At 37.3% G+C, this 27,891-nt stretch overlaps 1 protein-coding gene and 6 pseudogenes across 1 annotated transcript; 6 read left to right on the forward strand and 1 right to left on the reverse strand.

The window, feature by feature from the left end:
* The first annotated feature begins 370 nt into the window (after window positions 1-370).
* LOC103325768 (akuammiline synthase 1 pseudogene) lies at window positions 371-1,751 on the forward strand (annotated as a pseudogene).
* Window positions 1,752-2,669: 918 nt separating this feature from the next.
* LOC148918700 (akuammiline synthase 1 pseudogene) lies at window positions 2,670-4,142 on the forward strand (annotated as a pseudogene).
* A 2,539-nt stretch (window positions 4,143-6,681) lies between these two features.
* LOC148918701 (akuammiline synthase 1 pseudogene) lies at window positions 6,682-8,487 on the forward strand (annotated as a pseudogene).
* Window positions 8,488-8,605: 118 nt separating this feature from the next.
* LOC148918702 (cocaine synthase pseudogene) lies at window positions 8,606-10,328 on the forward strand (annotated as a pseudogene).
* Window positions 10,329-11,557: 1,229 nt separating this feature from the next.
* LOC103325663 (epi-neemfruitin B 7-O-acetyltransferse L7AT-like) lies at window positions 11,558-13,116 on the forward strand. Its single transcript, XM_008227842.2, has one exon. It carries the CDS (start codon window positions 11,713-11,715, stop codon window positions 13,051-13,053), a length of 1,341 nt encoding a protein of 446 aa, XP_008226064.1. The 5' UTR covers window positions 11,558-11,712; the 3' UTR covers window positions 13,054-13,116.
* Window positions 13,117-13,259: 143 nt separating this feature from the next.
* LOC148918703 (stemmadenine O-acetyltransferase-like) lies at window positions 13,260-15,975 on the reverse strand (annotated as a pseudogene).
* A 6,903-nt stretch (window positions 15,976-22,878) lies between these two features.
* On the forward strand, window positions 22,879-26,397 carry LOC103325762 (akuammiline synthase 1-like; annotated as a pseudogene).
* Window positions 26,398-27,891: the final 1,494 nt, after the last annotated feature.

Raw genomic sequence — 27,891 nt, forward strand, 5'->3', positions numbered from 1 at the left:
TTGGGTTTGAGTAGGCAGAAGAAATTTGATTGTATTGGGTATTGGGTAAGTTTTGGTTTGGCAAAATATGGAGTAGGCTGCTGCGTACCCTGCCCTTAGGGTAGGACAACCAAACAAATGATCTAGAGGGCCTCAGCAGGAGCAAAGTTAGATGGCTACCAAAACAGAGGAAGAAATGTTGAGACCATCCCCACAACTTGAAGTGTTGAGAAGTTAAAAGCTCTCTTTTTCAATCAGACGGCCATTATATTTCTTTAATCCCCTTCTAGTAATTAAATTGTTGTGATGTGTATACTATTTGGATAATAGAATAAGCTGAATAAAACAAAGAAGATGAATTTCGTCCCGGAGGAGATGTAGCTGTGATGTCTTTATAAGGACAGTCTATGTTATGAAAATTTGAAAGTGCGGAGAAAAATATGACTTCAGAAATCAAGGTTGAAGTCAGTCGGGAGGAAACAATTAGACCATCCTCTCCAACTCCTCACCACCTCAGAAGTTCTAACCTTTCTGTTTTTGATCAGCTTACTCCTCAAGTTTATGTCCCACTACTTCTCTTTTATCCCAGCAATAATAGTGATCACCATTCTTCGGCTTCGGCTGCTGAAAGATCCAAGTTTCTAAAAAGGTCATTATCTGAAACCCTCACTCACTTCTATCCCTTTGCAGGAACAATCCAATCTAATGATGTTTCAATCTGTTGCAATGACCATGGGGCTACATTTGTTGAAGCCAGAGTCAACTGTCCGACGTCAAAGATATTGGAGAAGCCAGATCTTGGGATACAAAAACAGTTGCATCCAAATGAATTAGAATTCATGGCACAATAAGGCACAGGCCATCTTCTACTAGTCCAAGCCAACTTCTTTGAATGTGGTGGGGTGGCAATTGGACTCAACATTTCACATAAGATCATTGATGCTTATACGCTCTGCAAATTCATTAATAGCTGGGCTGCAATTGCCCTTGGCTCAGCCAATACTGACCATGTTGTGCCTCCTGTAGAATTTGGTGCTGCAGCATCTCTTTTCCCACCTCTGGATTTCCTCAATTCACCACAACCTTCCATTGACTTTGTCAAGGAAAATTGCATAACAAGGAGATATGTGTTTGATGCCTCCAAGATAGCTGCTCTTAAGTCAAAAGCTGCCAGTGCTGCTGTGCCAAACCCAACTCGTGTTGAAGTAGTGTCAGCGCTCATTTGGAAATGCGTAATGGAAGCATCAAGATCAAACTCAGATTTTGCAAGGCCATCTGTGTGGTGTCAATTTGTGAACATGAGGAAGATATTGCCGCAGGCCCCGGCGAAAAACTTATTGGGAAATCTTGTAGGGTACTCTGTAGCAAAGACAGAGGAGAGGGAAGTAGTACATGATGTTAAAAGCTTGGTTTCTAAATTAAGGAAGGGCTTGGAAGAATTGAAGGTAAAATATGGTAATGGAATTAGTAGGGAGGATGTGTTCCAACAGTGCATTGAGTTATTGAAGCTCGTTGGAAAGGTTGATATAGACACCTATTGTTCTACCAGTTGGTGTAGGTTTCCCTTCTATGAAGCCGATTTTGGATGGGGAAAGCCATCATGGATGAGTAACCCTAGTACTGTAGAAATCAAGAACATGATTTCATTGGTGGATGTAAGTGATGGGATTGGCATAGAAGTGCGCTTGACTTTGAAAGATGAAGATATGGCCATAATCGAAAGCAACCAGTAGATGCTTGCATATGCTTCTCTGAATCCGAGTGTCGTGTAATTAACTAGTATACAAAAATCAATCTGCGTCTTCTGCATCTCAAGTACCATTTCTAAAGTGACAAACTTGTTTAATAAAGGAAATATCGTCATGATCCTTAAAGCTTGCACATGCTTCTCCGTATCTGAGTCAGAGTGTCATCTGTTATTAATTAGTACCAAAAAGTCCTCCTCTTGATCTCTCTTGTTACTTTGAATTGTTGGTCTGATGTCGTTCTCGATGCAGAAGGATGGACAATGTATTGCTTTCAACTGAACAGATTTAATTTTCAATTACTAGCTCATTATTCTATGTATATTATGCACACCTTAGAACTAGTTAGCATGGAATATTATTTTTGGACGATATGTGGTCAAGCTAACAATAGTAGACTTTGGTACTTTGCATAGAGTTGCTGTTAAACAAATATGTACACTGGGGAGGGTCTATATATGATTAACCCACAGGTGCTTACATGAACCAGGAAGTCATCAGCTGGAGCAAAGTAAGATGGCCACAGAAACCAAGGTACAAATTATCGAGAGGCAAACAATTATTATCTGAAGCCCTCACTCACTTGTAACCCTTCGCATGAAAATTCAAATATAATGTTTCAATGACATGCAATGACCATGAAGCTTCATCTTGAAGCAAAAGTCAACTGTCCGATATCGAATTAACATGAATTAATTATACACACTTGAGGAATAAAAGCAAATAGATTCCTTTCGGCATATGACAAAATTTAAGCAAATTAATAACTATGGTTCAATTTACATTTTTTTATGGGACTATATAAATATCCATTCATTTATAAGATAAGCACAAAATACTTACAAAAAAATCCTATCTAATAAACCATTTGGAGAAAAATTAGGTGAGCCTAGAATTATTGTTGATTAAATATGTGTCTTTATATATGGAGGATCTTTGTTATGAAAGTCAAGTTAGAAGCAAAAGATGGTTACAGAGATGAAGGTTGAAGTCATTTGCAAGGAAACAATTAAACCATCCTCTCCAACTCCTCACCACCTGCGAATTTCCAATCTCTCTGTTTTTGATCAGGTCACATCTGAAGTTTATGTCCAATTACTTCTCTTCTATCCCAGCAGTAGTGATGAGGTCAATAATATTGATCACCGCCATTCTTTGTTTGCTGATAGATCCATCCTTCTAAAAACATCATTATCTGAAACCCTCACTTACTTTTACCCCTTGGCAGGAGAATTCAAATATAATTCTTCAATAAGCTGCAATGACCATGGGGCTGCATTTGTTGAAGCCAGAGTCAACTGTCCCATATCACAGATTTTGGGCCAACCAGATCTCGGGATGCAGAAACAATTGGTTCCAAATCATATAGAATGCAGGACACAATCAGGCAAATGCTATCTTCTACTAGTCCAAGCCAACTTCTTTGAATGTGGTGGAGTGGCAATTGGATTCGCCATTTCGCATAAGGCCGGTGATGCTTATACACTCAGTAAGTTCATTAATAGCTGGGCTGCAATTGCCCTTGGCTCCACTACGACTACTGATGTAGTGCCTCCTGCACAATTTGGTGCTGCAGCTTCTCTTTTACCACCTCTGGAGTTCCTCAACTCGCCACAACCTCCCTTGGAATTTGTCCACGAAAATTGTGTAACAAGGAGATTAGTGTTTGATGCCTCAAAGATTGCTGCTCTAAAGTCCAAAGCTGCCAGCACCACCGTGCCAAACCCAACACACGTTGAAGTAGTGTCAGCGCTCATTTGGAAATGCGTAATGGAAGCATCAAGATCAAACTTGGGTTCGGCGAGGCCATCCGCATGGTGTCAAGTTGTGAACATGCGGAAAATAATGGTTCTGCCCTTGACAGTCGACTTATTGGGAAATTTCTTCGGGTACTTTGTAGCAAGGACAGAAGAAAGTGAAGTAGATCATGACGTTCAAAGCTTGGTTGCTGAAATGAGGAAGGGCTTTGAGGAATTTAAGGCAATTTTTGCTAATGGAATTAGTGGGGAGGATGTGTTGCAGCTGTGCAAAGAGTTAGGGGAGCTCATTGGAAAGGTGGATACGGACAACAACTATTGTTCCACCAGTTGGTGCAGGTTTCCCTTCTACAAAGCCAATTTCGGATGGGGAAAGCCATCCTGGATGAGTATCCCAGCCGGTGCTGTAGAAATCAAGAACATAATTTCATTGATGGATGAAAGAGATGGGAATGGTATAGAAGTAAGATTGAGTTTGAAAGAGGCAAACATGGCCTTAGTTGAAAGTAACCAGGAGCTGCTTGCATACGCTTCTCTGAATCCGAGTCTCGACCTGTAATTTTTCTCCTCCTTTTTTTCTTTGTACTCGAGCAAAAGAGAGATTCAAACTTATTGGAACCTCTTCCAATAAAAGAGAAATCTCACTAGACGAAGAGCTAGTCGACCATGTGTAACTAATTAGTAACAAAATTAATATGAATGTTATGTTGTTACCTTTGATGATATCACTCATTGCTTTGATTATTGGTCTTAAAATTGTTGGCTAGTCCTTACCTAGTTAGGATTTTAGTTCCTTACTATGTTAGAATTTTGGTTACTTACCCATTTATTTAGTCCTATTATAAAAAGGAGTTGTTTCTCTTTGCCATGAAGATATTGTCTATTCCTTGACTCTGACAACCCCTTCTCTTCAGGGGGGGAGAGGGGGAGTAAAGAGCAATTATTTCTGCATGAATTAGCTAAAGTTGATATAGAAGAATTTGTCGTTGCCGTTTCCATTGTTGTTGTTGTTGCCTCTACTGCCATCGTTGATGTTGCCTTTGTTTGCTTCATATTGTTGTGGTCATTGCCATTACCATTGTTGTGGCCATGACCTTTGCCTTTATTTGCATTGCCTTACCTTGCTTTGCCTTGTCTTGCCTTTGCTTTACCTTATTTTTAGGGTTTGGTTTTACCTTGCCTTTGCCATGTTCACAAGGTTTCTATGTCCTTTGTTTTGTTCGCATGGTTTCTGTGTTTTTTGCTTTGTCTTTGCCATGTTCAAGGTTTCTGTGTTCTTTGTCGTGTTATTAGGGTTTTTGTGTTCTTTGCTTTGCCTTTGCCATGTTCACAGGGTTTCTGTGTTCTACTATGTGTCTTATTTTTTAGGGTTTGCTCTTATGTTTCTGCTGCGATCTTTACTTTGGTTTGTCAATTGTTTCACTCATTGTTTACGAAAAGACCTTCTCTACAGTTCTTCGATTGGTCAATGTCAAGTATGGTGTTCTATGACTGTCAAGTTGGGCATGCAAAACATCTTTGCCCCAACTTGAGGGGGAGTGTTGGCGAATACTTACTTAGTTAGGATTTTGGTTACTTACCCATTTATTTAGTCCTATTGTAATTGAGATTTATTTCCTATTGTGTTTAAGGTTAACACATCTTTGTACTTCTTTATAAATACCTCCATATTGGAGAAGAATATATATCTAAAAAATAGAAGCATAATTGAATATTTGCCCTACTTTGCTTGACAAAAATTAGTTGTAGAATATATTCTTGGACGATATGGAGTCAAGTAAACCTTCCATTTGATGATGACTTGTATCTGACAGGATAAAATCCAACCAAACCATCGTAGACTTTGGAACTTTGCATTGAATTTAAAGAGAGTAGAAGAATAAAGGACTAATTTTCTCATTATTATTAATAATTTAATTAGTGCTCTTAATATTAATACGAGTGCCCTTCACCATCTAAGAGCTGCCAGCTGACAGTCTTAGCCTAACTAACAGTCTTAGCCTAAGTCTTCTGATAGCCGTTGATTAGGAAGATTATAATTGTGATTATCAGAACATACCTGCTACCAGAATTTTTGTTTATACAAATATGAAGAATTCACAAATTTTTGCATGATCTGCAACCAAACAAATGATCTAGAGGGCCTCAGCAGGAGCAAAGTTAGATGGCTACTAAAACAGAGGAAGAAATTGTTGAGAGGTGGCAAAAAAATTTACCATCCCCCCAACTTGATGAATTGAGAAGTTAAAAGCTCTCTTTTTTCAATCAGACGGCCATTATATTTCTTTAATCCCCTTCTAGTTGTTAAATTGTTATGATGTGTATACTATTTGGATAATATAAGACCATCTCCAACTCAAGGGGTGAAATGACAAAATTTGGGTTTTGAGCCCAAAATTCATCTCCAACCCATGTATTTGGGCAGGTGGAATTTGAGTCCAAGCGGAATATTGGCTGAATACCAGTCTAGATATTGCATGGATCGGTAATTTTTGTGGAGCCCAATAACCAGCTGTGCAGCCCATGTAAAAGGCAAAAAAAAGTGCAGCCCATGTAAAAGGCCAAAAAAAAAAAAAAAGAGGACCCTGTGCTGCAGACTGATGTCGACCACTTCCCTCCTTTCCATGTGACATCATGGCACATGAAGGAGGCATTGAAATCCAACAGCTCCATTTTGAAAGCTCTTGATCCATTTTTGTTTGTTTAAATACCAACAGCTATTCCAAAGAAGTTGATGTTTCCCATTTTATTTTATTTTTAATTCCAACATCTATATATAATCAATGGACACAATTATTTTTAGGCAATCTCGACGGGAAAAATTCACATCTAACTGCTGAAATTTAAATTCAATGGTCAAATAATTTTTATAATTAATCTAAATTAGATCTAATCTCAAAACTCATCCCAAACTCTATAAATACCCATCTTTTCATTGTACTTGCTTTTATTCTTTAAGTGAAATTATTTTTGGATTTTTTTAGATCAAAACATTCAGAAAATTAAATCATGAATGTTGAAACAAAAATAATGTCAAGAAAAATTAACAATAAAAAAAATAGTGATTAACCATTCTTAAACAATTTAATAAATTGCATACTCAAATTATGAGTCTGCAAGGTTGGAGGAAAAAACAATTTGAGTCCTAAAAATACATGAATAGTTGTATTTTAGTGGGTGAAAATTTGAGTCTAATCTCAACATGGTTGGAGATGGTCCAATAAGCTGAATAAAACAAAGAAGTTGAATTTCATCCCAGCCGAGCTGCAGCTGTGATGTCTTTATATGGACGGTCTGTGTTATGAAACTTTGAAAGTGCGGAGAAAAGTATGACTTCAGAAATCAAGGTTGATGTCAGTCGGGAGGAAACAATTAGACCATCCTCTCCAACTCCTCACCACCTCAGAAGTTCTAACCTTTCTGTTTTTGATCAGCTTACTCCTCAAGTTTATGTCCCACTAGTTCTCTTTTATCCCAGCAATAATAGTGATCACCATTCTCCGGCTTCGGCTGCTGAAAGATCCAAGCTTCTAAAAAGGTCATTATCCGAAACCCTCAGTCACTTCTATCCCTTCGCAGGAACAATTCAATCTAATGATGTTTCAATCTGTTGCAATGACCATGGGGCTACATTTGTTGAAGCCAGAGTCAACTGTCTGATGTCAAAGATATTGGAGAAGCCAGATCTTGGGATACAAAAACAGTTGCATCCAAATGAATTAGAATTCATGGCACAATCAGGCACATGCCATCTTCTACTAGTCCAAGCCAACTTCTTTGAATGTGGTGGGGTGGCAATTGGACTCAACATTTCACATAAGATCATTGATGCTTATACACTCTGCAAATTCATTAATAGCTGGGCTGCAATTGCCCTTGGCTCAGCCAATACTGACCATGTTGTGCCTCCTGTAGAATTTGGTGCTGCAGCATCTCTTTTCCCACCTCTGGATTTCCTCAATTCACCACAACCTTCCATTGACTTTGTCAAGGAAAATTGCATAACAAGGAGATATGTGTTTGATGCCTCCAAGATAGCTGCTCTTAAGTCAAAAGCTGTCAGTGCTGCTGTGCCAAACCCAACTCGTGTTGAAGTAGTGTCAGCGCTCATTTGGAAATGCGTAATGGAAGCATCAAGATCAAACTCAGATTTTGTAAGGCCATCTGTGTGGTGTCAATTTGTGAACATGAGGAAGATATTGCCGCAGGCCCCGGCAGAAAACTTATTGGGAAATCTTCTGGGCTACTCTGTAGCAAAGACAGAGGAGAGGGAAGTAGAACATGATGTTAAAAGCTTGGTTTCTAAATTGAGGAAGGGCTTGGAAGAATTTAAGGTAAAATATGGTAATGGTATTAGTAGAGAGGATGTGTTCCAACGGTGCATTGAGTTATCGAAGCTCGTTGGAAAGGTTGATATAGACACCTATTGTTCCACCAGTTGGTGCAGGTTTCCCTTCTATGAAGCCGATTTTGGATGGGGAAAGCCATCATGGATGAGTATCCCTAGTACTGTAGAAATCAAGAACATGATTTCATTGGTGGATGTAAGTGATGGGATTGGCATAGAAGTGCGCTTGACTTTGAAAGACGAAGATATGGCCATAATCAAAAGCAACCAGGAGATGCTTGCATATGCTTCTCTGAATCCGAGTGTCGTGTAATTAATTAGTACACAAAAATTAATCTGCGTCTTCTGCATCTCAAGTACCATTTCTAAAGTGACGAACTTGTTTAATAAAGGAAATATCGTCATGATCCTCGAAGCTTGCACATGCTTCTCTGTATCTGAGTCAGAGTGCCATCTGTTATTAATTTGTACCAAAAAGTCCTCCTCTTGCTTTTAGAATTCACACCTATGCTATGTTAGAAAATTGATGATCTCTCTTTTCACTTTGAATTGTTGGTCTGATGTTGTTCTCGATGTGGAAACGATGGACAATGTATTGCTTTCAACTAAACAGATTTAATTTTCAATTACTAGCTCATTATTCTATGTATATTATGCATACCTTAGAACTATTTAGCACAGAATATTATTTTTGGACGATATGGGGTCAAGCTAACAATACTAGACTTTGGTACTTCGCATAGAGTTGCTGTTAAAAAAATATGTATACCAGGGAGGGTCTATATATGATTAACCCACATGTGTTTACATGAACCAGGAAGGCATCAGCTGGAGCAAAGTAAGATGGCCACAGAAACCAAGGTACAAATTATCGAGAGGCAAACAATTAAACCATCCTCCGCAACTCCTCCTCACTTGAGAAGTTTTAAGCTCTCTTTTTTCGATCAGACAGCAATTGTAATTTACATCCCAATCCTACTCTACTATCCCAATACTGGCTCTACTAGTAAGGTCAGAACTGGTCACCATGACCATGTCGTGGCCATCAATGAAAGATGTCAGCATCTAATTGAATCATTAAGCAAAACTCTCACTCACTTCTACCCTTTAGCAGGAAGGATTATTGAAGGTAAAGCCATGGTCGAATGCAATGATGCAGGAGCTGAATTTGTCAAAGCACGAATCAACTGTTCCTTATTGGAGATTTTGGAACACCCAGATGCTCAGATGTTGAAAGAATTCCTTCCAATTGAATATGAATCCAAAGAGGCAAGCACAGGCCGGTTGCTTCTTGTACAAATCAACTGTTTTGAGTGTGGTGGAATGGCAATTGGGTTGAGCATTTCACATAGGATTGCTGATGCATCCACACTATCCACTTTCATCAAGTGTTGGGCCACAATAGCCTTTGGGTCCAGAGACAGTGATCAGGTACTACTAGTGCTTCCAAAATTTGGTGCTGCACCTGTGTTTCCACCAATAGATTTCTCTAACTGCACACAACCACCAGCCAGGGAAGTTATAAAAGTAGAAAACTGCATAACAAAGAGGTTTGTGTTTGATGCATCAAAGATCGCTGCTCTCCAATCTGAATCAACCAGTTCAGTCGTGCCCAAACCTACACGTGTAGAAGCGGTTTCAGCACTCATTTGGAAATGTGCAATGGAAGCGTCATCAAGATCAAAGTTGGGGACTCAAAGACGATCTGGGTTCTGTCAAGATGTGAACTTGCGCAAAAGGGTTGTGCCACCCTTGCCAGAAAACTTGGTTGGGAATGTTGTGGGCTCTTTTACATCAACGGCTGAAGAGGGTACCATAGATCTAAAAGGCTTGGTTGCTAAATTGAGGGAAGGGATTGAAGAACTGAAAGAAAAGTATGCTAAAAAACTTGTCTTTGATTCAAATGAGGCATGGCAAGGGATCAAAGATAAGCACAGTAAGCTGAAAAATGATGATGAAATGGAGATTTATAGCTGCACAAGTTGGTGTAGGTTTCCTTTCTATGAAGCCGATTTCGGATGGGGAAAGCCATCATGGGTGAGTGTAATTAGCATTGCAATTAAGAATATAATTGTTTTGATGGATAAAGGAGATTGCAATGGAATTGAAGCTTGGTTGACTATGAGCCAAGAAAGCATGGCCTTATTTGAAAGTAATGTGGAACTGCTCCGATATGCTTCTGTAAATCCAAGTTTGATCACCACTTAATTGTGTCCTTAAATAAATTGAAAAAAAAAAAGGGAAGGAACAACATTGATAGCTTATCTACTGTCTTCAAGCATATGATCTTGTCTATGTACTGTGGAAGTACAATTGGCCAAATACATCCAGTCCCCATTTGAATCATGTTCTATATACTCAATCATTGGCACGATGCTTTCCCACCCTGTTCATCAGTTGAATGACATAGTTTATGAACAAGTTTCCAATTTTTCATTTATAAATAAATTGACACCATTTCTTTCCTTATCATGTACCCAACCATTCCATTTGTCTTCATATTAAAGGTCAAGTTTTGTTGATATATTATTTATTTATACAATTGATATTGAGAAATGGGGAATCGAATCTAGGACCTCAAATACACAGATAAATGCTCTTAACCATTTAAACTACAAATGCATATGTTTTAATATTTACATTTATATAGAACTTATACTATGGTTAACTCATGATATATAATATGATTTATAGCTAAAGACAATAGCTTAACGACACTCCCAAGAAATGGGAAACATTCAAATAACCAATCAACTCCTGCCCATTTGGTTGCCGTAATCTTGGATAATGATTTTAACCTTCCCTCAATGCTGGAAGATTTTCAAATTCGAATCTCCCATTCCTATTGATCCAAAAAATTTAAAAAACATCCCACAGTCCCATTTGAAAATCGTTGATACTAGGCTAGGTGTGTGAGTTAAATAAATATGAACGAGTGACATAATTGATATTTCAAAGACCGAGAGTATATTAATTAATAAATAAATAAATACATGTACACTTATAAATTGTTAGTTGGTAACACGACATGACAGTATGTAAGTTCTTGTACCGAGAATCCAATTATCCTTTGGAATTGTGCTTCGGTTAAATTTTATAATTTACAAGGTTTTTTATTTTATTTTTTTATTTACAAACTAATGTCCTCTAGTTAGTTTATACATTTTTAATTTTTGACGCCATTGCTTGCTTCATCGTCCCAAGTTCCCACCCACTCTATTTGTCTTCGTATTAAAAGTCAAGGTAGTTGCTTAAGGATACAATGCTTATTAAATTTTTCTAAATAGAATGCTTAAGGGATAATCTTTTTTATTCATAAAGCTAATAGGACCTTGTACATATATCATTATTGGAAGCACGACTTCGCCTAAGCTTCACATATTTTATTTATATGATGAATAGTATTCATAACTCCAAAAGATACATACAAATTATATGCTTCAAATTCAATAGCTCTTAGATGCTGCTGGCCTTAGCCGACTATTCGTCGAATTTTTCTTTTTTTATTTTAATAATTGTCGTTCGTGAGATATGATTTTTTTAAAATTGTTATAGAATTTAGAAAGATGTAATCTCAAACTAAATTTCTTTCTATTTTGTGTTTATCTCAATTCTGTGAAGGGCTTTTTTTACGGACACTTTTTGTTCACTTTGGAAAAGCATTTTGATTCTTTTCAACCTGCATTACATCTGGCCGGCATCTTTTGTTAACTTTTGAAGCTTTTCAACCCAGTTGCTAGATCATATTACATAACATTCACACATCTGTCAGGCCAGATTGTTCTTATGAGCAAGCAACATTCATGCAACCCAATTGTTCAATTGTTCTGTGTGTTGTCAGTCTTGTGAATTGTGATTCACCAAAGAGAAGTTGAAGCGGATCATGGAGTTTGAAATAATCAAGAGAGAAACCATAAAACCATCCTCTCCAACTCCCCATTATCTTAGAAACTTCAAGCTTTCACTTTTGGATCAACTTGGTCCTGTTGCTTATGAACCCCTGGTCCTCTTCTACCCCAAAAATGGCATTGCAACCCCCCAAAAATCCATCTGGATCATCAAGAAATCACTGTCCGAAACCTTAACTCGCTTCTACCCGCTTGCCGGAAGAATCAAAGGTAACATCTCCATTGATTGCAATGACCATGGGGTTGACTATGTGGAAGCTAGAGTCAATGGCCTTCTGTCTACCTTTCTCTCAAAACCTGATGCTCAGACACTGAGAAAGCTCCTTCCTGTAGACGCAGAGTCCCCTGAAGCAGGCAGGGGACCTCTGCTTCTTGTTCAGGCCAATGTCTTTGATTGTGGTGGATTGGCAATTGGGGTTTGTATGTCACATAAGTTGGCCGATGCAGCCTCATTGAGCACATTCATTCTGGCCTGGTCAGCCACTGCCCTTGGATTTAGTCAAGCTCTACTTCCAGATTTCTCTGCATCGTTCCGATTTCCACCAACTGATCACGCCTCCTCATTCCAGCAGTCTTCAGTGGATGTGAAGAGAGTGAATTGTGTGACAAAGAGGTTTGTTTTTTATGCATCCAAGATTGCAGGTCTTAGGACTAAAGCGGCCAGTGCAATCGTGGATCAGCCTACGCGTGCCGAAGCTGTGACAGCCCTCATCTGGAGATGTGTAGTGGCTGCTGCATCAAGATCATCAAGCTCACTGCAGTCTCCTAAGCTATCTGTCTTGTCCCAATCTGTGGACATCCGCAAAAGGGTCGTGCCGCCGTTGTCAGATGACTCAATTGGGAACCTTGTGGGATACTTTGCTGCACATACAGATGAGACTAAGTTGGAGCTGCAAGGCTTGGTTGTAAAACTGAGGAAAGGAATAAAAGAATTGAGCAACAGTTATACCAAAAGACTTCAAAAAGATCAGGCATTGCAGGTGGTTTGTAAGTCTTTCAAAGAGGCAGATGAGTTTATCAAAAGAGATGACATTATTAACTTTTATGTGGGCACAGATTTATGTAATTATAAGTTATTGTACGGGGTAAGTTTTGGGTGGGGAAATCCAATCTGGCTTAGTAATGTCCCTGCTGCTTCAAACAATAATGTTGCCTCTTTGGTGAGCACAAGAGAGGATGGTGGCATAGAGGCTTGGGTGACTTTGAGTGAGGAAGACATGGCTGCTTTTGAACAGGATCAGGAACTTCTTGCTTTTGCTTTCATGAATCCTAGTGTCTTAGAAGTAGAACCCATTACAAGGAAGTCTGCTCTGTAAATTTTCACGTGCTGTTGTTTGCTTGTTGAATTATCCAATATTAGAGCTTAGTATTTGGGTCTCTCTGCTGATCTGGGGTTGAATTTTTTGTTCTGTAAGCTTAAGATCAATAATTCGGGATCGAATTTGAGTGGAATTTGACTTTCACCGCACAAGATTCCACCCTAAACTCTTTATAAGCCTTTGATAGGTTTCTCAACTTTCCAATGCGACACATTTCACCTTCAATTTTCCAAGCTTTTGGTTCTTTCTCAACCTGTTCACTTGCGGGGGCATGTTAGACAGAACAAATCTCTACATTCAAATTCCAACTCTTGATATTATCTGATTGTGTTTTTCGGATTCTAGCTAAGATTGTTTAGGCGGGTTTTAAATTGTTGATAACTCTTACGTGTAAATAGGGATTTACCCTACTGTTTGTAATGGCTGGGTATTTATAAGGGCTCCATCATGCTGATGTACAAGCCAAAACATTCTTGTGTGGTTATTAAGTTGTACAGGTACAACACAAAAGAAATCGAATCCTATCCAGGTACAAAAGGAAGTTGCCTGAATGACAAGAAATCGGCAACAACAACAAAACCAGAATCTGCCCCGACTCCGGCCGACGGCAACCTGCTCTCATATGTTTTGCGTAATCTGTAGGGAATAATTATTATTATGTAGCGTTTGTATGCTGCCATTCAATTGAATACGTAACCAACGCAGCTTGATTTCAGCAGCAACGTCGACGAATTGAATGTGCGTTTCTCCCGATGGCAGTGGTTGTAATTTTCTTAACTATCTCTGGGAGAATGAAAACTGATCATAATCCGAGTCAATGGGTCGCGATTCATCAATTCAAATACTTGGGTTATACCCAACATTTTCATCAAGAATTGGGCCTGTATTGCGAAGCCTTTTAATGCCAACTATTTTTTGAAAAGCTTCATTAGTTTCTTTTGGTTTCGTTTCTTAATTACAAACGGCTGATTTTGGGTATGAATTTTGTAGCATGATTGAGCAGGGCCGGTTGACGAAGCAAGCTTGAATCAGTAGCAGAACCAAACCCGCCCGTGCTCACCCGTCCTTGAAGGAAGGGGTCACTTTCGAATTTAGTCATGACTTCCTCCGACAGGGTAACGTACGCCTCTATTCCACCAGCCTCTTTGGTGTCCAGGAAAAGTATTAGGTCATTTATGGGCAGTGGTGGTAAGCCCACCCATGTAGGTCTTCCCCAACCAAAATCAATATCATAGACAGGAAATTGGCACAAACTAGTGTAGGAAGAAGTAACCACCTCCCCTGTGCTAGAACTTTGAGCAAACCGGTCCATGACCCTCAAGTGCTCACCACCGTGTTCTAGTGTTTTCACGTCCTTGTCAACCTTGCTTAGTGCTTCTCGTACCCGCGCCTTACCATGCCATAACAAGTGTTAAAAAATAATGCACACTTGTACTAGAATAATATAGAAAAATCTAGAAAAATTGAGAAAAGATGACAAGTCAAATTTGAGCTCTACACTAGAAACATCCAATTAATTATATAATGTATTGTAACTAGAAAATTCTAGACTTATATTATAACTAATGGCTGGAAAACACTTTGGAAGTCGGTTACTATGCAATAACCGACTTCACTAGATATTTACCATCCTTTGAGTCGGTTTAGCTACTCTATATATAGCTATAGCAGCCCAATTATGTATTCAAGTTAAGAAAGCTGAAAAACTACCAGCTGTCTAAACCCCCATCAGCCACCTCTTGTATCCAACTATCTCTAAAGCTCTTGTACCCTTCTTATTCCAATCAATAAAATAAAATTATCTTGTTACTTTTTCAAAAGCTTTCTATTCATCATCAAGCTATTATCCTAAGCCTCTCTTCTCCCTAGAACTAACAACAAGATTCTTGATCCTCATCATCCCCACTAGAACGTTTACGTGATAAGGGAGCAGTCAAGGAAATACGACAAATATTTCCAAAAGAGTATAGAGGCAACGGTGGTTCAATCCGTGGACGTAAGTTCACAGTATAGATCACTCTGTGCATCTTATTATCATCATCATGATCAGCCCTGGTAGCTCCCACAATTCGCCTCCACACGAAAGCTAACAAGGTCTCAACACGTGATGGGTGTTTCTCATTCTTTTGCAAGTCTGTATATTTTGCTCTGAGGTCCTCTATCGTAGAGGCATCGAAAACAAACCTCTTTGTTACTTTATTCTTTGTGATACCGGTCTCCTTCGGTGGGAAGAGTGTGGCCGAAACAAATTGGGGACGCCCTATTTTGGCCTCGTTGGTCTCTCCACGGGCAATAGCAGCCCAAGTTTTGGTGAACAGGAGCATGGACAGTCCATCTGCAAGCTTGTGAGAAATGCATAGACCAATGGCAAAGCCTCCACAATCAAACATATTGAGCTGGAGACCGAGGGAAAATTCATTTGCAATATGCTCGTCCAGTGAAAATGGGATAAATTTATTGAGTTCATCAGGGACCAGATTGTTGAGAACATCATGAAGTCGGTAGTTGGTTACTTGAGCTTCAAGGTAGGGGATGCCCTCATCGTTGCATTCTACAAAATGGTTGTGGATTTTTACCCGCCCGGCTAGTGGGTAGAAAAGCGTTAAGACCTCGGCTAAGGACTTCTTAAGGTGTTTTGATGTTTCAGTAATGACCGGTTGGGTCTCTCTGTTGAATTCATAGAAAAGAACAGACGTATATAATGGGGGAGATATTTGATCAAGAAAAGACAATTTGTAATGGCGAAGATGGTTTGGGGTTGGAGAAGAGGGTTTGATGATCTGCTTGGAGATAACTTCAACTCGAACATTCATTTTTTTAGAGAGACTCCAATATAAGCCCATACAACTGATATTCCCTAGACACAAACCCATCTATCTATATAACTACGTTGAAAACCCAAATTCAAATTTAAATGACCAGTAGGATATAAGAGGTCGTAGTATTTCTATGTTTTTACATCTTTGCCACTAAACTTCATATTTTATTTATAATTTATTTCAAGCATTTCATTAACTGCCATAATTGTAATTAATATACTCCCTATTAATAGCATATCAATCACCCCATTTCTTTTAGTTGTCATTCCCTCTCACATCTCGCCCCCTAAAATTGCAAACAAACAAAAAAATCTGTAAATTACATATCCAATAATGTACCTATGAAAAATATAATATAAATATATACATATAAAATATAGGTATATTATTTACCCAAAAAAAAAGTCAGTTACTTTGTAATTGCGTATATTTTTCATAATTAAAAATAGGTACACAATAATTTATATAAAATATAGGTACATTATTTGAAGAGGAAAGATAGGTACATTATTAGAGGAAAAAAATTGGTAAGTTATTTGGAGAGAGAAAATAGGTTCATTTAAAAAAATTACGTTTGATAAAACAAATAATAGGTACTTTATTCAGAGAAAAAAGGCTATATTATTTATAGTAGAAAATAGGTACATTATTTAGATAAATAATAGGTACTTTATTCGTAGTAGGTATATTATTCAAATGGTAGGTACATTGGATGACATATAATACCTAAATCCTAATTGTAAGTACATTAAAATTAATGTAGGTATATTGGAATAGATAATTATGTACACTTTTCATACTAGGTAAATTATATTTTTCATAAAACAAATAGGTACATTATTTTTTCAACATAATTAGTATGTACAGTTTTATTCATAAACAATTATAAAGTGGATTATTAGTCATGTATAATTCATAAAAAGAAAATAACATAAACATTTTATTAAACAAACCAATTACCCAAATTTGAATTTATTGTTAATTTTTTTTAAAATGTTCCAAAATTAATTCCTACATCTATTACAACCATTTGGAGATATTTCCAAATTCAACATCTGTCATTATATACGATCCAATTAAAAACTGTTTCCATATTGATTCCTACATTAATATACAAAATGCAATAATGGCTTAGTTGGGGGTATTTTTGGAATCTGAAAAGTACAATAAATCAGATTTTATGCTTAATTAGGTAACTTGCTGAGTTGGATCCTAGTCATGGGTTTTTACTTATACAAATTGGGTATTATTTATAGGAACAAAAAGTGAAGGGTTTTAGGTATGGCAAATTGAATTTAAAGGGTGTAAGCCAAATTTACTATTTTCTCTAAATATTTGTTGATAGTTTGGTTCTCACTTCTGTGTGGTGGTGGGTATATATATAATAAATATATAGTAAATTGAGCTTAGACCCATAAAATTCATTTTAAATCACCTACAACCCTTTCTTTTAGTTTTCTATTTAAAATACCCAATTTTTTCAATACAAATTTATAAATAAACCCAATCCTAGACATGTATTTATAAAAAAACCCAAGTACTATTTAAACATAGAAACACACCCAAAATCAACCCCAAAGTCAACTTTTTGGGTGTGTTTATAAATGGGTTTTGAGTGTGTGTAATGATGGGTTTTGAGTGTGTTTATATGTTTAAATAGTGCTTGGGTTCTTTTATAATTTCAACCCCCATTTTGGGTGTTTTAGTGAAACTCCATTTTTTCAAATAATACCCGATGACTAGGATTCAACTAAACAAGTTACCTAATATAACTTAAAATCTGATTTATTGTATTTTTCGGATTCCAAAACTACCCCTATTTATAAGTTAATGTGTTATGGGGGGTGTAACTAATGATACCCGTTGAATTTGGAAAGATCTCCGAATAATTATAATGGATGTAGGAACTAACTTAGAAACTTATTTGAAATTAAATATTAAATTCCACATTAAAGTATTAGTAATCTATTTTATGACTAGTAATCTATTTTTGAATTAATGGTGTTTTCCTTTTATGAATTATGACTAGTAATCTATTTAAAGTATTAGTAATTTAAATTCAATATTAAATTTAGGAATTAATGTTGTTTTCTTTTTATGAATTATATGACCAATATTCTTTTTTATTATAGTTTTATGAATAATAGTGTACATTCTAATTACGTTGAAAAATAATTCGATAATCTATTCATTTTTTTTGTTTTTAAAACTTTTTTTTTAATGAACCTATTTTTTCTCCAAATATTGTACCTATTTTTTTCTTTTCTTAATTTCTTGTTTTATGAAAAATAATTTGATCATCTTTTTATTGTTTGTTTTATGAAAACAATTTTTTTTAAAAAAAATTTACCTAGTTTTTTCTTTCAAAATAATGTACCTAGTTTTAATTTACCTAGTTTTTTCTCTCAAAATAATTTACCTAGTTTTTTCTCTCAAAATAATGTACCTATTTTTAATTTATAAAAATGTGCATAAATTTCATTATACAACGTGCCTATTTTTCTATAAATTATTATGTACCTATTTTTAATTTATGAAAAATGTACAAAGATTTCAATTACAAAGTAACTGACCTATTTTTGTTAATTTTTTTGGTAAATAATATACCTATATTTTTATAAGTATATATTTATGTTTATATTTTTCATATGTACATTACTGGATATGTAATTTACATATATATATATATATTGCAATTTTAAGGGGCCATATGTTAGAGGGAATGGCAACCAAAAGAAATGGAGTGATTGATATGCTATTAATAGGGAGTTTTATAACAATTATGGCCGTTAATGAAATGCATAGAATAAATTATAAATAAAATATGAAATCTGATGGTAAGGATGTTAAAACAAAGGAATACTACGACCTCTTATATCCTACTTGTCATTTAAGTTTGAAATTGGGTTTTACACATAGATTTATAGAATGATGGGTATATATCTAGGAAATAGAAATTGTAGGGACCTATATTGGACAAGCCCTATAATATATTCACACAAACAATAGGCTAATAGATAAGTGTGTAGACAGTTCAAATTATTGGGCAGTAATTAAGAATTAAATATCTACACATATGTTGCGTGAGGATTTTAAATAATCCTTATATACACATTGTGATTCAAATTTTCTCATCTTTGTACATAAGATAAATTTAGCCCACATGGGACATACTCAATCCATATATGTGCGCACAATGGGGTTGCATGCCTAATAATAGAATACAACTTTGAAAATTTTAAATAGAGCCAATGCATTGCGTGGGGATAATTTCATCAATAAACTTCACTTTTTGCCAATTTTAAAATTTTATTTATAAAAAAAGTGCGCACAATGGGGTTGCATGCCTAATAATAGAATACAACTTTGAGAATTTTAAATAGAGCCCATGCGTTGCGTGGGGATAATTTCCTTAATAAACTTCACTTTTTGCCAATTTTAAAATTTTATTTATAAAAATATATATATTATGTGCTAGTTGTAGTACTTTTGTATGTTTTCATTGAACCTGACCTTGAAAGATGTAATTTTTAATTAACTAATGAATTCCAAAAAACTAATGGATCGTGACAGGATCCGTCTTAGATTCCTCGGACCTCAAGACAAATTCTGTGGAAATTCCGACATCACACCAATGTCGGGGTCCACTTACTAATAAAACTATAGCCTATTTTCCCAAATAAGAAAAAGGGGCACGAGACTTTCTGCTGAAAATTCGGCAGAGTCTCCCCTGAAAAACAGACATTTCCTAAATCCATCAACCTGTTAAAAACAAAGTTTAATATCCCAACAGGCAGCATGCTTCAGAAAACGATTAAATAGTTTACAACAAAGGCCTCTAGCCTCACAAATCAAACCCTAGTATGGGCGATAACAAATCTAAGAATTTAGTTTACAAATGAAAAGGAAGTTCAACAGAGAGAAAAGAATAAAAAAGTCCTACGGCTCGGGATTGGGAAGCTCAACTGCTCTGCTGCTCAGTTCAATCAACTACTGGCTAGGGGGTGCAAAACAAAAAAGTGTGAGTGGACAAAAACAAAGTTTAGTTCAGTTGAAATCAACATAATATAACCCCACCGTTTAGAAAAATGATGCCGAAAATCATATGCATTCAAAACCGTCATAACCATATATATATAGATATATAGTTTGGTCAAAACCATAACTAAATCCGAAAACCCATAATTAAACTTTATAAATCAACCCATCCAAACTTTTCCTTACAATCCCAAACTAAACTCTCGAAACGCGTGCCCACTGGCACAACAAGCGAGGAAGTATCCTTACTGAGAAACAAGAACGAATGAATAGATATATATATATGTATATATAATATAAGAGATGTATAATATATATAAATATGACATCACATAGTTTGTACCAGGGAAACAATTCAACCGGGGATTGTTTGACTAGTCCACATGGAAGAATCCTCAATTGACCATGTGGCTAGGGAACAAGTCGTCCAACCGAGGGATTGAGTCTACCAACACGCACAACCGAATCCTCAAGACTCGTACGCCTGTGACAAGTTCTACACGAACAGACTACTTCGCTAAGGGTCTACAAAACACCCTGTCAAGGGTGCCCAGGTTCCAACATATCCAAGTATCTCAATAATCCAATTCCATTCCATAATTTCCGTAAGCGGGGAGGTACATAGGGTAGTGCGTAGAGCACTTCAACTGACATACTAAAACCCACTTTCTTTCCATCATCTCACATCAACACCCCATGTACCCCACACATAACCAAACATATATAGCAATTCTCGAAAATATTATATATTAACTCAAGATACTTGCAATATGCCAAAACCCAAATATATTTCAAAAATATATAGAAATATCAAGTTCAATAATGAATAAAAATAATAAACTCATTAAATCAACCTGCATAAGTTTCCATCATAAAATCAATGCTTATTATTTGAAAACAATGTCCACTCACAAGTAGTCCCATGTTGATTTACCCTTACAGGGTCCCACTTGCTGCGTACGCGTGGTCAGAGTACCTAATTCAGAATACAAGTACGAGATTAATATAAAACGCTTCGAACGGAAACTTTCAATTAAAATCCTAGTTTACCAGGTTTCAAGTGTACGAGGAATGAGACGTTCCTAAAGTCCAACTACGTGTTTCGATCATGGGATAACCTCGGAAGATACTCGGTCAACCGGGTTATCAAACTTCCCAAATTGGGTCGATCAGGCCCACAGGGCCCAGGACCTCCGATTTCTAATCCAGAAGTTCCTATGGGTTCCACAAGGTTTAGAATACACATCCTGCAAGTTCGGTCCGGATCAAATGGTCGGATTGCTCGCGATCGTACGATCGGACGATTATCGTTTAATTGCAAACTTTAAGTTATTGAATCGGAACATCCGGGGCTCCGATTCATGATCCGTGAAATCCTACACGATTCTAGGAATGCCTAGATCAACATATATTAAATTGAAGTCGATCCAACAGTCTGAACATGTCGAACCCGAATAACCCTTAATATGCAATAACCGATCAATGGTCAAACGATAACTAAATTCAAATCCGAGCATACCGTCTTGCTTGGGACAACATGAAGATTATTTTAGGACCAACAGGGACACCAAAATAGTGCCCACGCGATGCCCCACGTGCCGGCAGCTCGTTGATGTCCAAAGCGATTCCAGCGATCGGAAAATCTCCAAACCGCCAGTCAAGACTTATGCCTACATGATCAGGACATTGATTGGAGCAACTTTTGTTCTTGGACCTACCTCAAAAAGTGGCCAAAAGTGGTCGGAATCAAGGGCCGAAAGTCGGCCAAACTTCAATCGCTTATTTGACAACCAAAACACAGAAATTGATCCTAAATAACACAGCCAACAACTAGATCACAATGAAAGGATGGAAAAGCATACTTGGATCACAAGATCTGGCTGCCGAAAACGTCTGAACGAGTTTGGTGAAATTTCTCACAAAACCGTTTCGGCAAAAATCGGCGGTTGCGGTGGGTGGGGTGGGGCTGGAAGAGGGAGGAGAGCGGTTCTTTTGGGATGGTGCCACCTCAAGCGGTGGCGTGTGGAGGTGGAAAAACCGTCATTCTTTGTACAATCGGAGGGGGAATCGACGAGGGGCGAGAGAGAGAGAGAGAGAGAGAGAGAGAGAGAGAGAGAGAGATGAGAGGTTTTCTGATTACGATTTTGCCACGAAGCTTGTTTTGATCGTAATTTCTTCATTACAACTCCAATTCGAGCCCCCTACGTGTCTATAGACTCATCTCGGTACGATCTACGTAAAAGTACCAGTCATTTCCCTAAAATCTTTTCGGATTAAAAGGTGACCAAATTACCCCTCACCCGAAGACAAAAAGTGGAATTTCACAATTAATTAAATTTGTTGATGCTCTTTTTCGGAGAGGGTCAACTTAGAGAAAAAGGAGATTTGCCTTGTAGGGAAAAGGTCTGGACCTTCAATAAAGGCTAGCCTGCAGAAGACAAAAATAGGGAAGCATCGTTAAGCTTCGGACATCGGTGTGGTGCTGGCCGAAGACTCTCCGATGCTTAAGTCAGCTAAGAATGGTAACTTTTGCAGAGTAATAGTAAAAGGTAGAAAAGTAGTTACCCTTTTTACTAGGGTATTGTGCCCTTTTTATAGGAAAGTGAAAGTGGGAGGTTGGTGTAGATTTTCGATGTGGGACTTTGTGCAAGTCGCTGCGATGGTGACACGTGTCATGGAAATTAGGTTTAGTAGTCGGGAGTTTCGGCAGGTGCTTGGCACCTCGGAAGAGTGTCTTCCTTCGGCAAGGGAGAAGGCGTGTCTTCCTTGATGCTAGTTGTTTTGAGGCTGGATATGCTCGGTTGATTATGGTGTAAACAAAATTAATTAATTTAGATGGATAATTAAATTAGGGTCAGGGTGTTTCAGATCGATTGATATCTCTAACATTATTCGCAATTTGAAAAGTTTTCTACTTGTTTTTTCAATCTCAATTTTGTAGGACCACTATCTGGAGCTCTGAAATTTTAAGCTCTTTGTTTTGGATCAGATAGCTTCTGTAGTTCCCATCCTATTCCTTCTCTTCTATCCCTATATTACCACTGCTACTATTAGTAAGGTCAATACTAGCCGTCATGACCAAGCCGTGGCCATGAATGAAAGATGTCAGCATCTCATTCATACAGTAGCCAAAGCTCTCACTCACTTCTACCGTTTAGTAAGGAGATTAACTGAAGGCAATGCCACAATCGAATGCAACGATGACTGAGCTGAATTCGTCAAAGCCTAAGTCAATTGTTCCTTATCAGAGGTTTTGCAACCCCAAGATGTCGAGATGTTAAAACAATTCCTTCTAACTGAAATTGAATCCAAGTTAGCTGTTGCTGCAGGAGCATGCCCATTGTTGCCTGTGCAAGTCAACATGTTTGAGTGTGGTGGAATGGAAATTGGGTTCTGAATTTCACATAAGATTGCTGATGGCTCCACAGTATGCACATTCATCAAATGTTTGGCCAAACAACCCCTTAGTCTCGCTGACAGAATCAGTACTAGCGCTTCGAATTTGGCACTGTATCTCTTTTTCCACCACTAGATTTCTCTACCTCATCACAGCCGACACCAAGTAAGAAATTTGTCAACACACAAAAGTGCATAACAAGGAGCACTACTAAAAAAACAGGGCTAAAAGAACAAAATCCATTTGTGCTCTTTTATGTCAAATAGGACGGATAATTGTGCCTTATGAAGAAGGCCACGGTGCAGCCACTTTAAAGTAGTCAGTGTACTATATAGCAGTTTCCATTGATTATAGAGCATGAATGTGTTACTTTATGGCAGTGTAACATCCCACATCGACCAACGGAGAGGCAGTGATGTGCCTTATATGTACATACCCGCCTCAATCTAGCACAAGTCCTTTTGGGAGCTCACTAGCTTCGGAGTCATGGGAACTCTGAAGTTAAATGAGTTTGGGTTAGAGCAATCCCAAGATGGGTGACCCACTAGGAACTTGCTTATGAGCTTCTATAAACAAAACCGTGAGGGCATGGGGGGCCTAAAGCCGATAATATCGTGCTACAGCGGAGCCGATCCAAGGTGTGACAAGTAGACATTTAGAGCACGAATGCCAAGCATTTGTGCTCTTATTTTGACAAGTGACTAAATTGTTAGATAGAGTGATTTGACAGATGTGAGCACAGTTTCAAAATCGTGCTCAATAGGGTATATATTTCTTAAAATAAAAATATATATAAACACAATTTGAAAATAGTGTTCAATGCCAATTGTTTAAGGTAAACTGCCGAAATGCCCCATGAACTTGTACCTAATTATTAATTTACCTTCTCACCTTTTTTTTTAATATAGAAAATTAAAGACTCGAACTAAATTTTATTCTCAATTCCCCCCTACCATCTAAATCTCAACATTTCATCCAATTTTCCGTTAAATATGAGGGCAAATTGGTCATTTTAAATATTGAAATAATATATATATAATTATTTTAATAAACAAAGGGGCCCACCCACTGCATCTTTTTCCATTTTGTTGTAATTAAAAATATACAAATTTATAAATAAACTCAATCCTAGACATTTATTTATAAAAAAACCCAAACACTATTTAAACATAGAAACACACCCAAAATCAACAATTGTATATTTTTTGGGTGTGTTTATAAATGGGTTTTGAGTGTGTGTAATGATGGATTTTGAGTGTGTTTATAAAGTGTTATGGGTATTAGGTTTTTATAATTTCATTTTGGGTGTTTTAGTGAAACTCCTTATACATATTACAAAGGAGGGGGAAAGGGAGAGAGAGAGAGAGAGAGAGAGAGAGAGAGAGAGAGAGAGATGGAGAAAAGGGAGGGTGGCTTGCGGTGGTGGTCATGGGGGAATGATGGAGAAGAAAATGGGTGGTTGCAGCAGTTATGGGTTCGTGGGGGTGGGGGTTTGTCTGTGGGTTCTGGGTTCCTTGGGGGTGGGTCTGTGATGGGGATGGGGAGCTCAATGAGAGAGAGAGAGAGAGAGAGAGAGAGAGAGAGAGAGAGAGAGAGGGAGAGACACCACGCGCAAGATTGTTGTGGTCAAATTCGTGGTTTTCAGAAACCAATTAGTTCTGTTTTTTTAATTTGGAATAATTCGGTGGTTGTGAATTTGGGATTAGGATATTGATTTGAAAGTTTGGGGTTGTGTGGATGATTTCTGTGAGGACTAGGGATGCGAGGAAAGGTGGCTTGCGATGGTGGTCATGGGGGAATGGGGGAGAAGAAAACGGTGGTTGCGGGGGTGGGTTCATGGGGGTGGTTCTGTGATGGGGATGGGGTGGGTCTGTGGGTTCGTTGAGGGTGGTAGTCATGGGGAATCAGGTTAGGATGGGAAGGGGTGAGAGGTGGGGGGATTGGTTGTTTGAAGCAGAACAGGTTCAAGGTGAGGGCTTATTGGGAGAGGTGGTCTTCCTTGGGAGGGGGTAGTGTTAAAGATAACAGGTTCAAGGAGAACATGATTTATTTTTTTCATTTTTTTCCTTTAATTTTTTCAAAAAATATATTTTTTAATGATTTGATAAATTATTGGATGACATGTTGTTGACTTAGACGGTAGTGGGAATTGGCAATAAAATTTAGCTCGAGTCTTTAATTTTCTAATAAAAAAGGTTATGGGATAAATTGATAATTATGTACAAATTCAGGGGCATTTTGGCAGTTTACCCAATTGTTTAAAAAAAAAAAATTACACACTGAAATTTCATTTCCACTTAATATAGGATATTTCAGACCTTTTCAAAATATATATATTATATTATTTAATGTATATATTAAATAACAAACTGAAATTTCATTTCCACTTAATATAGTGATTAGATACTATAATTGAATAAAAAACTTGAACTTAAAACGGATCGTGCTTTTTGCCCTGTTTTGTAGTAGTCGAGGTATGTCTTTGATGCGTCAAAATTTTTTACTCTACAATCGAATGTAGCCAGTTCAGTTGTTCCCAAACTTACACGCGTGGAAGCGGTTACAGCACTTATTTGGAAATGTGCAATGGAAGCATCGAGATCAAACTTGGGTATGTCTCGAAGGCCATTTGTGCTTCGTCTCTCTGTAAACTTGCGTAAAAGGGTCACTCCACTCTTGCCAGAAAACTTGGCTGGGAATGTTGTGGGTTTCTTTACATCAAGGGCTGAAGAGAGTTTGATAGATCTAAAAGACTTGGCTGCTAAAATCAGGAAAGGGAGTGAACAAGTGAAAGAAAAATATGCTGCAAAAGTAGGATTTGATTCTAAGGAGACATGTCAAGAGCTAAAAGACTACTACAGAGACCTAATGGATAATGAAGACATAGACAAGTATAACTGCACAAGCTGGTGTAGGTTTACTTTCTATGAAACTGATTTTGGATGGGGAAAGCCGGCATGGGTGCGCTTTGCGAGTTTTCCGATTAAGAATGTAATTGTTTTGATGGACAAAAGATATAGCAATGGAATTGAAACATGGTTGACTATCAGCAAAGACTGCATGGCTTTGTTTAAGAGCAACTCGTAGCTTCTTGCATATATGCTTCTGCAAATCAAAGTGTCACCTGGTGACATAGAGCCCCCTCTGCTTTTGTCTATGTGTGTTTGAATAAAATGGTAGGGTTTTGGGTTGATGAGAGTTTAATTGTTGTCTTGGTGCATAGGATGATCTTGTCTTTGTAATGTGGTTTAAAAATGTGATCCTTTGTGATCGTTTTAGACAGTGGTGGATCCATGAATTTTCATTCCGGGGGTCAACAACGTGTAAAAGGTTAAAAAAAATTATATTCAAAATAAAGCCATTGAAATGAAACAATAATATTCTAATTCATAGTTAATAGATAAAACCATACAAAATACTCATGTTCATTACCAAAGAGAACTGCATCAACTTCAAAAAATAGACACACATTGCAATAAACCAAAAATATCTCTAAGAATGTGATAATAAACCAAAAATTAGTGCAATCTTCTTCGCCTTCCAAGGCTTCTCGTCCTGTTCGACATAAGAGCTAGCATATATTAGCACAAGACTGCTCATTATGGGGCATTTACGTAATTTTTAAGGTCCGTGTTATTGTTTTGATTTTGGGCTTTATCTGCATTTTTTTTGGGCTCTAACTCTCAAACTTTGGACCCTTATGAGTACTGTATTAGGGGAAACTTATTCAAGCAAATATTTCTTCAATACGTAAGAGTTAGTGTTTGGGCCTAAAAATTGACACACCCAGCCCAGCGAAATTGAGGCCCAGAATAAGGCTGCAAAAAAATCAAAGCAATTTGGTCTTCGAGAAACAGGAAGATGGAAGCCCAAAAATCTAGAAAAGCCCAGCCCAAAGCTTATCAAAGCAAACAAAACTAAACACAGGGCCTCACAGGCCGTTGTGATAAAAAGGGAAGCCGAAGCAGAAAACAAACCCACGTGACATCTCCTGGGATAAAGGAAAGTCAACAATGGCAATCATAGAAGAAATGATTGAAAAGTTTATGACATCAAGTGTTCTAAAAACTGAAAAACCTGAAAAAACGAAGATCAAAATCCCTCTTACATATATATATATATATATTCAGAGATTTTTTCTTCTATTTTTACAGAGAAGGTAATTCTCCCAAAGAGATTAGCAAACTACAATCTCAGAGAAGGATAAGCAGGAAAGCAAGGAGCTGTCCAGAAAAGAGGTCAAACTAACCATCACGGATGAAATCTCACAAAGGGGCAGTTGAAATTGGGAAAAGAGATTAGGTTCTTTTTCAAGAAAAACAGGGAAGTGATTGCCTATTTGAGAGCCTATCTGCCAAAACTGATGAAATCCTATTTTCTTTCTTTCCATTAAAAAAAGAAAAAAAGGGAGATATCTTTTTGCTGCCCAATATTAAACAGAATCACCCTACTCCAGAAAAACATTTTACTATAAATACAAGAAGAAGTGAACAGGATAAGGGACAACAAAAAATTCAACATCCAATCAAACAAAAATCTTACACAAGGAAACCATCAGTCAAATAGACAACTCAAAATCAA

This window comes from Prunus mume, linkage group LG3, assembly GCF_029339155.1.
Source record: "Prunus mume cultivar Tortuosa linkage group LG3, ASM2933915v1, whole genome shotgun sequence".
Lineage (NCBI taxonomy): Eukaryota > Viridiplantae > Streptophyta > Magnoliopsida > Rosales > Rosaceae > Prunus > Prunus mume.

Excerpts from the sequence above, each read along its gene's own strand:
- LOC103325663 (XM_008227842.2), top strand. The coding sequence starts at position 11,713 with ATGGAGTTTGAAATAATCAAGAGAGAAACCATAAAACCATCCTCTCCA.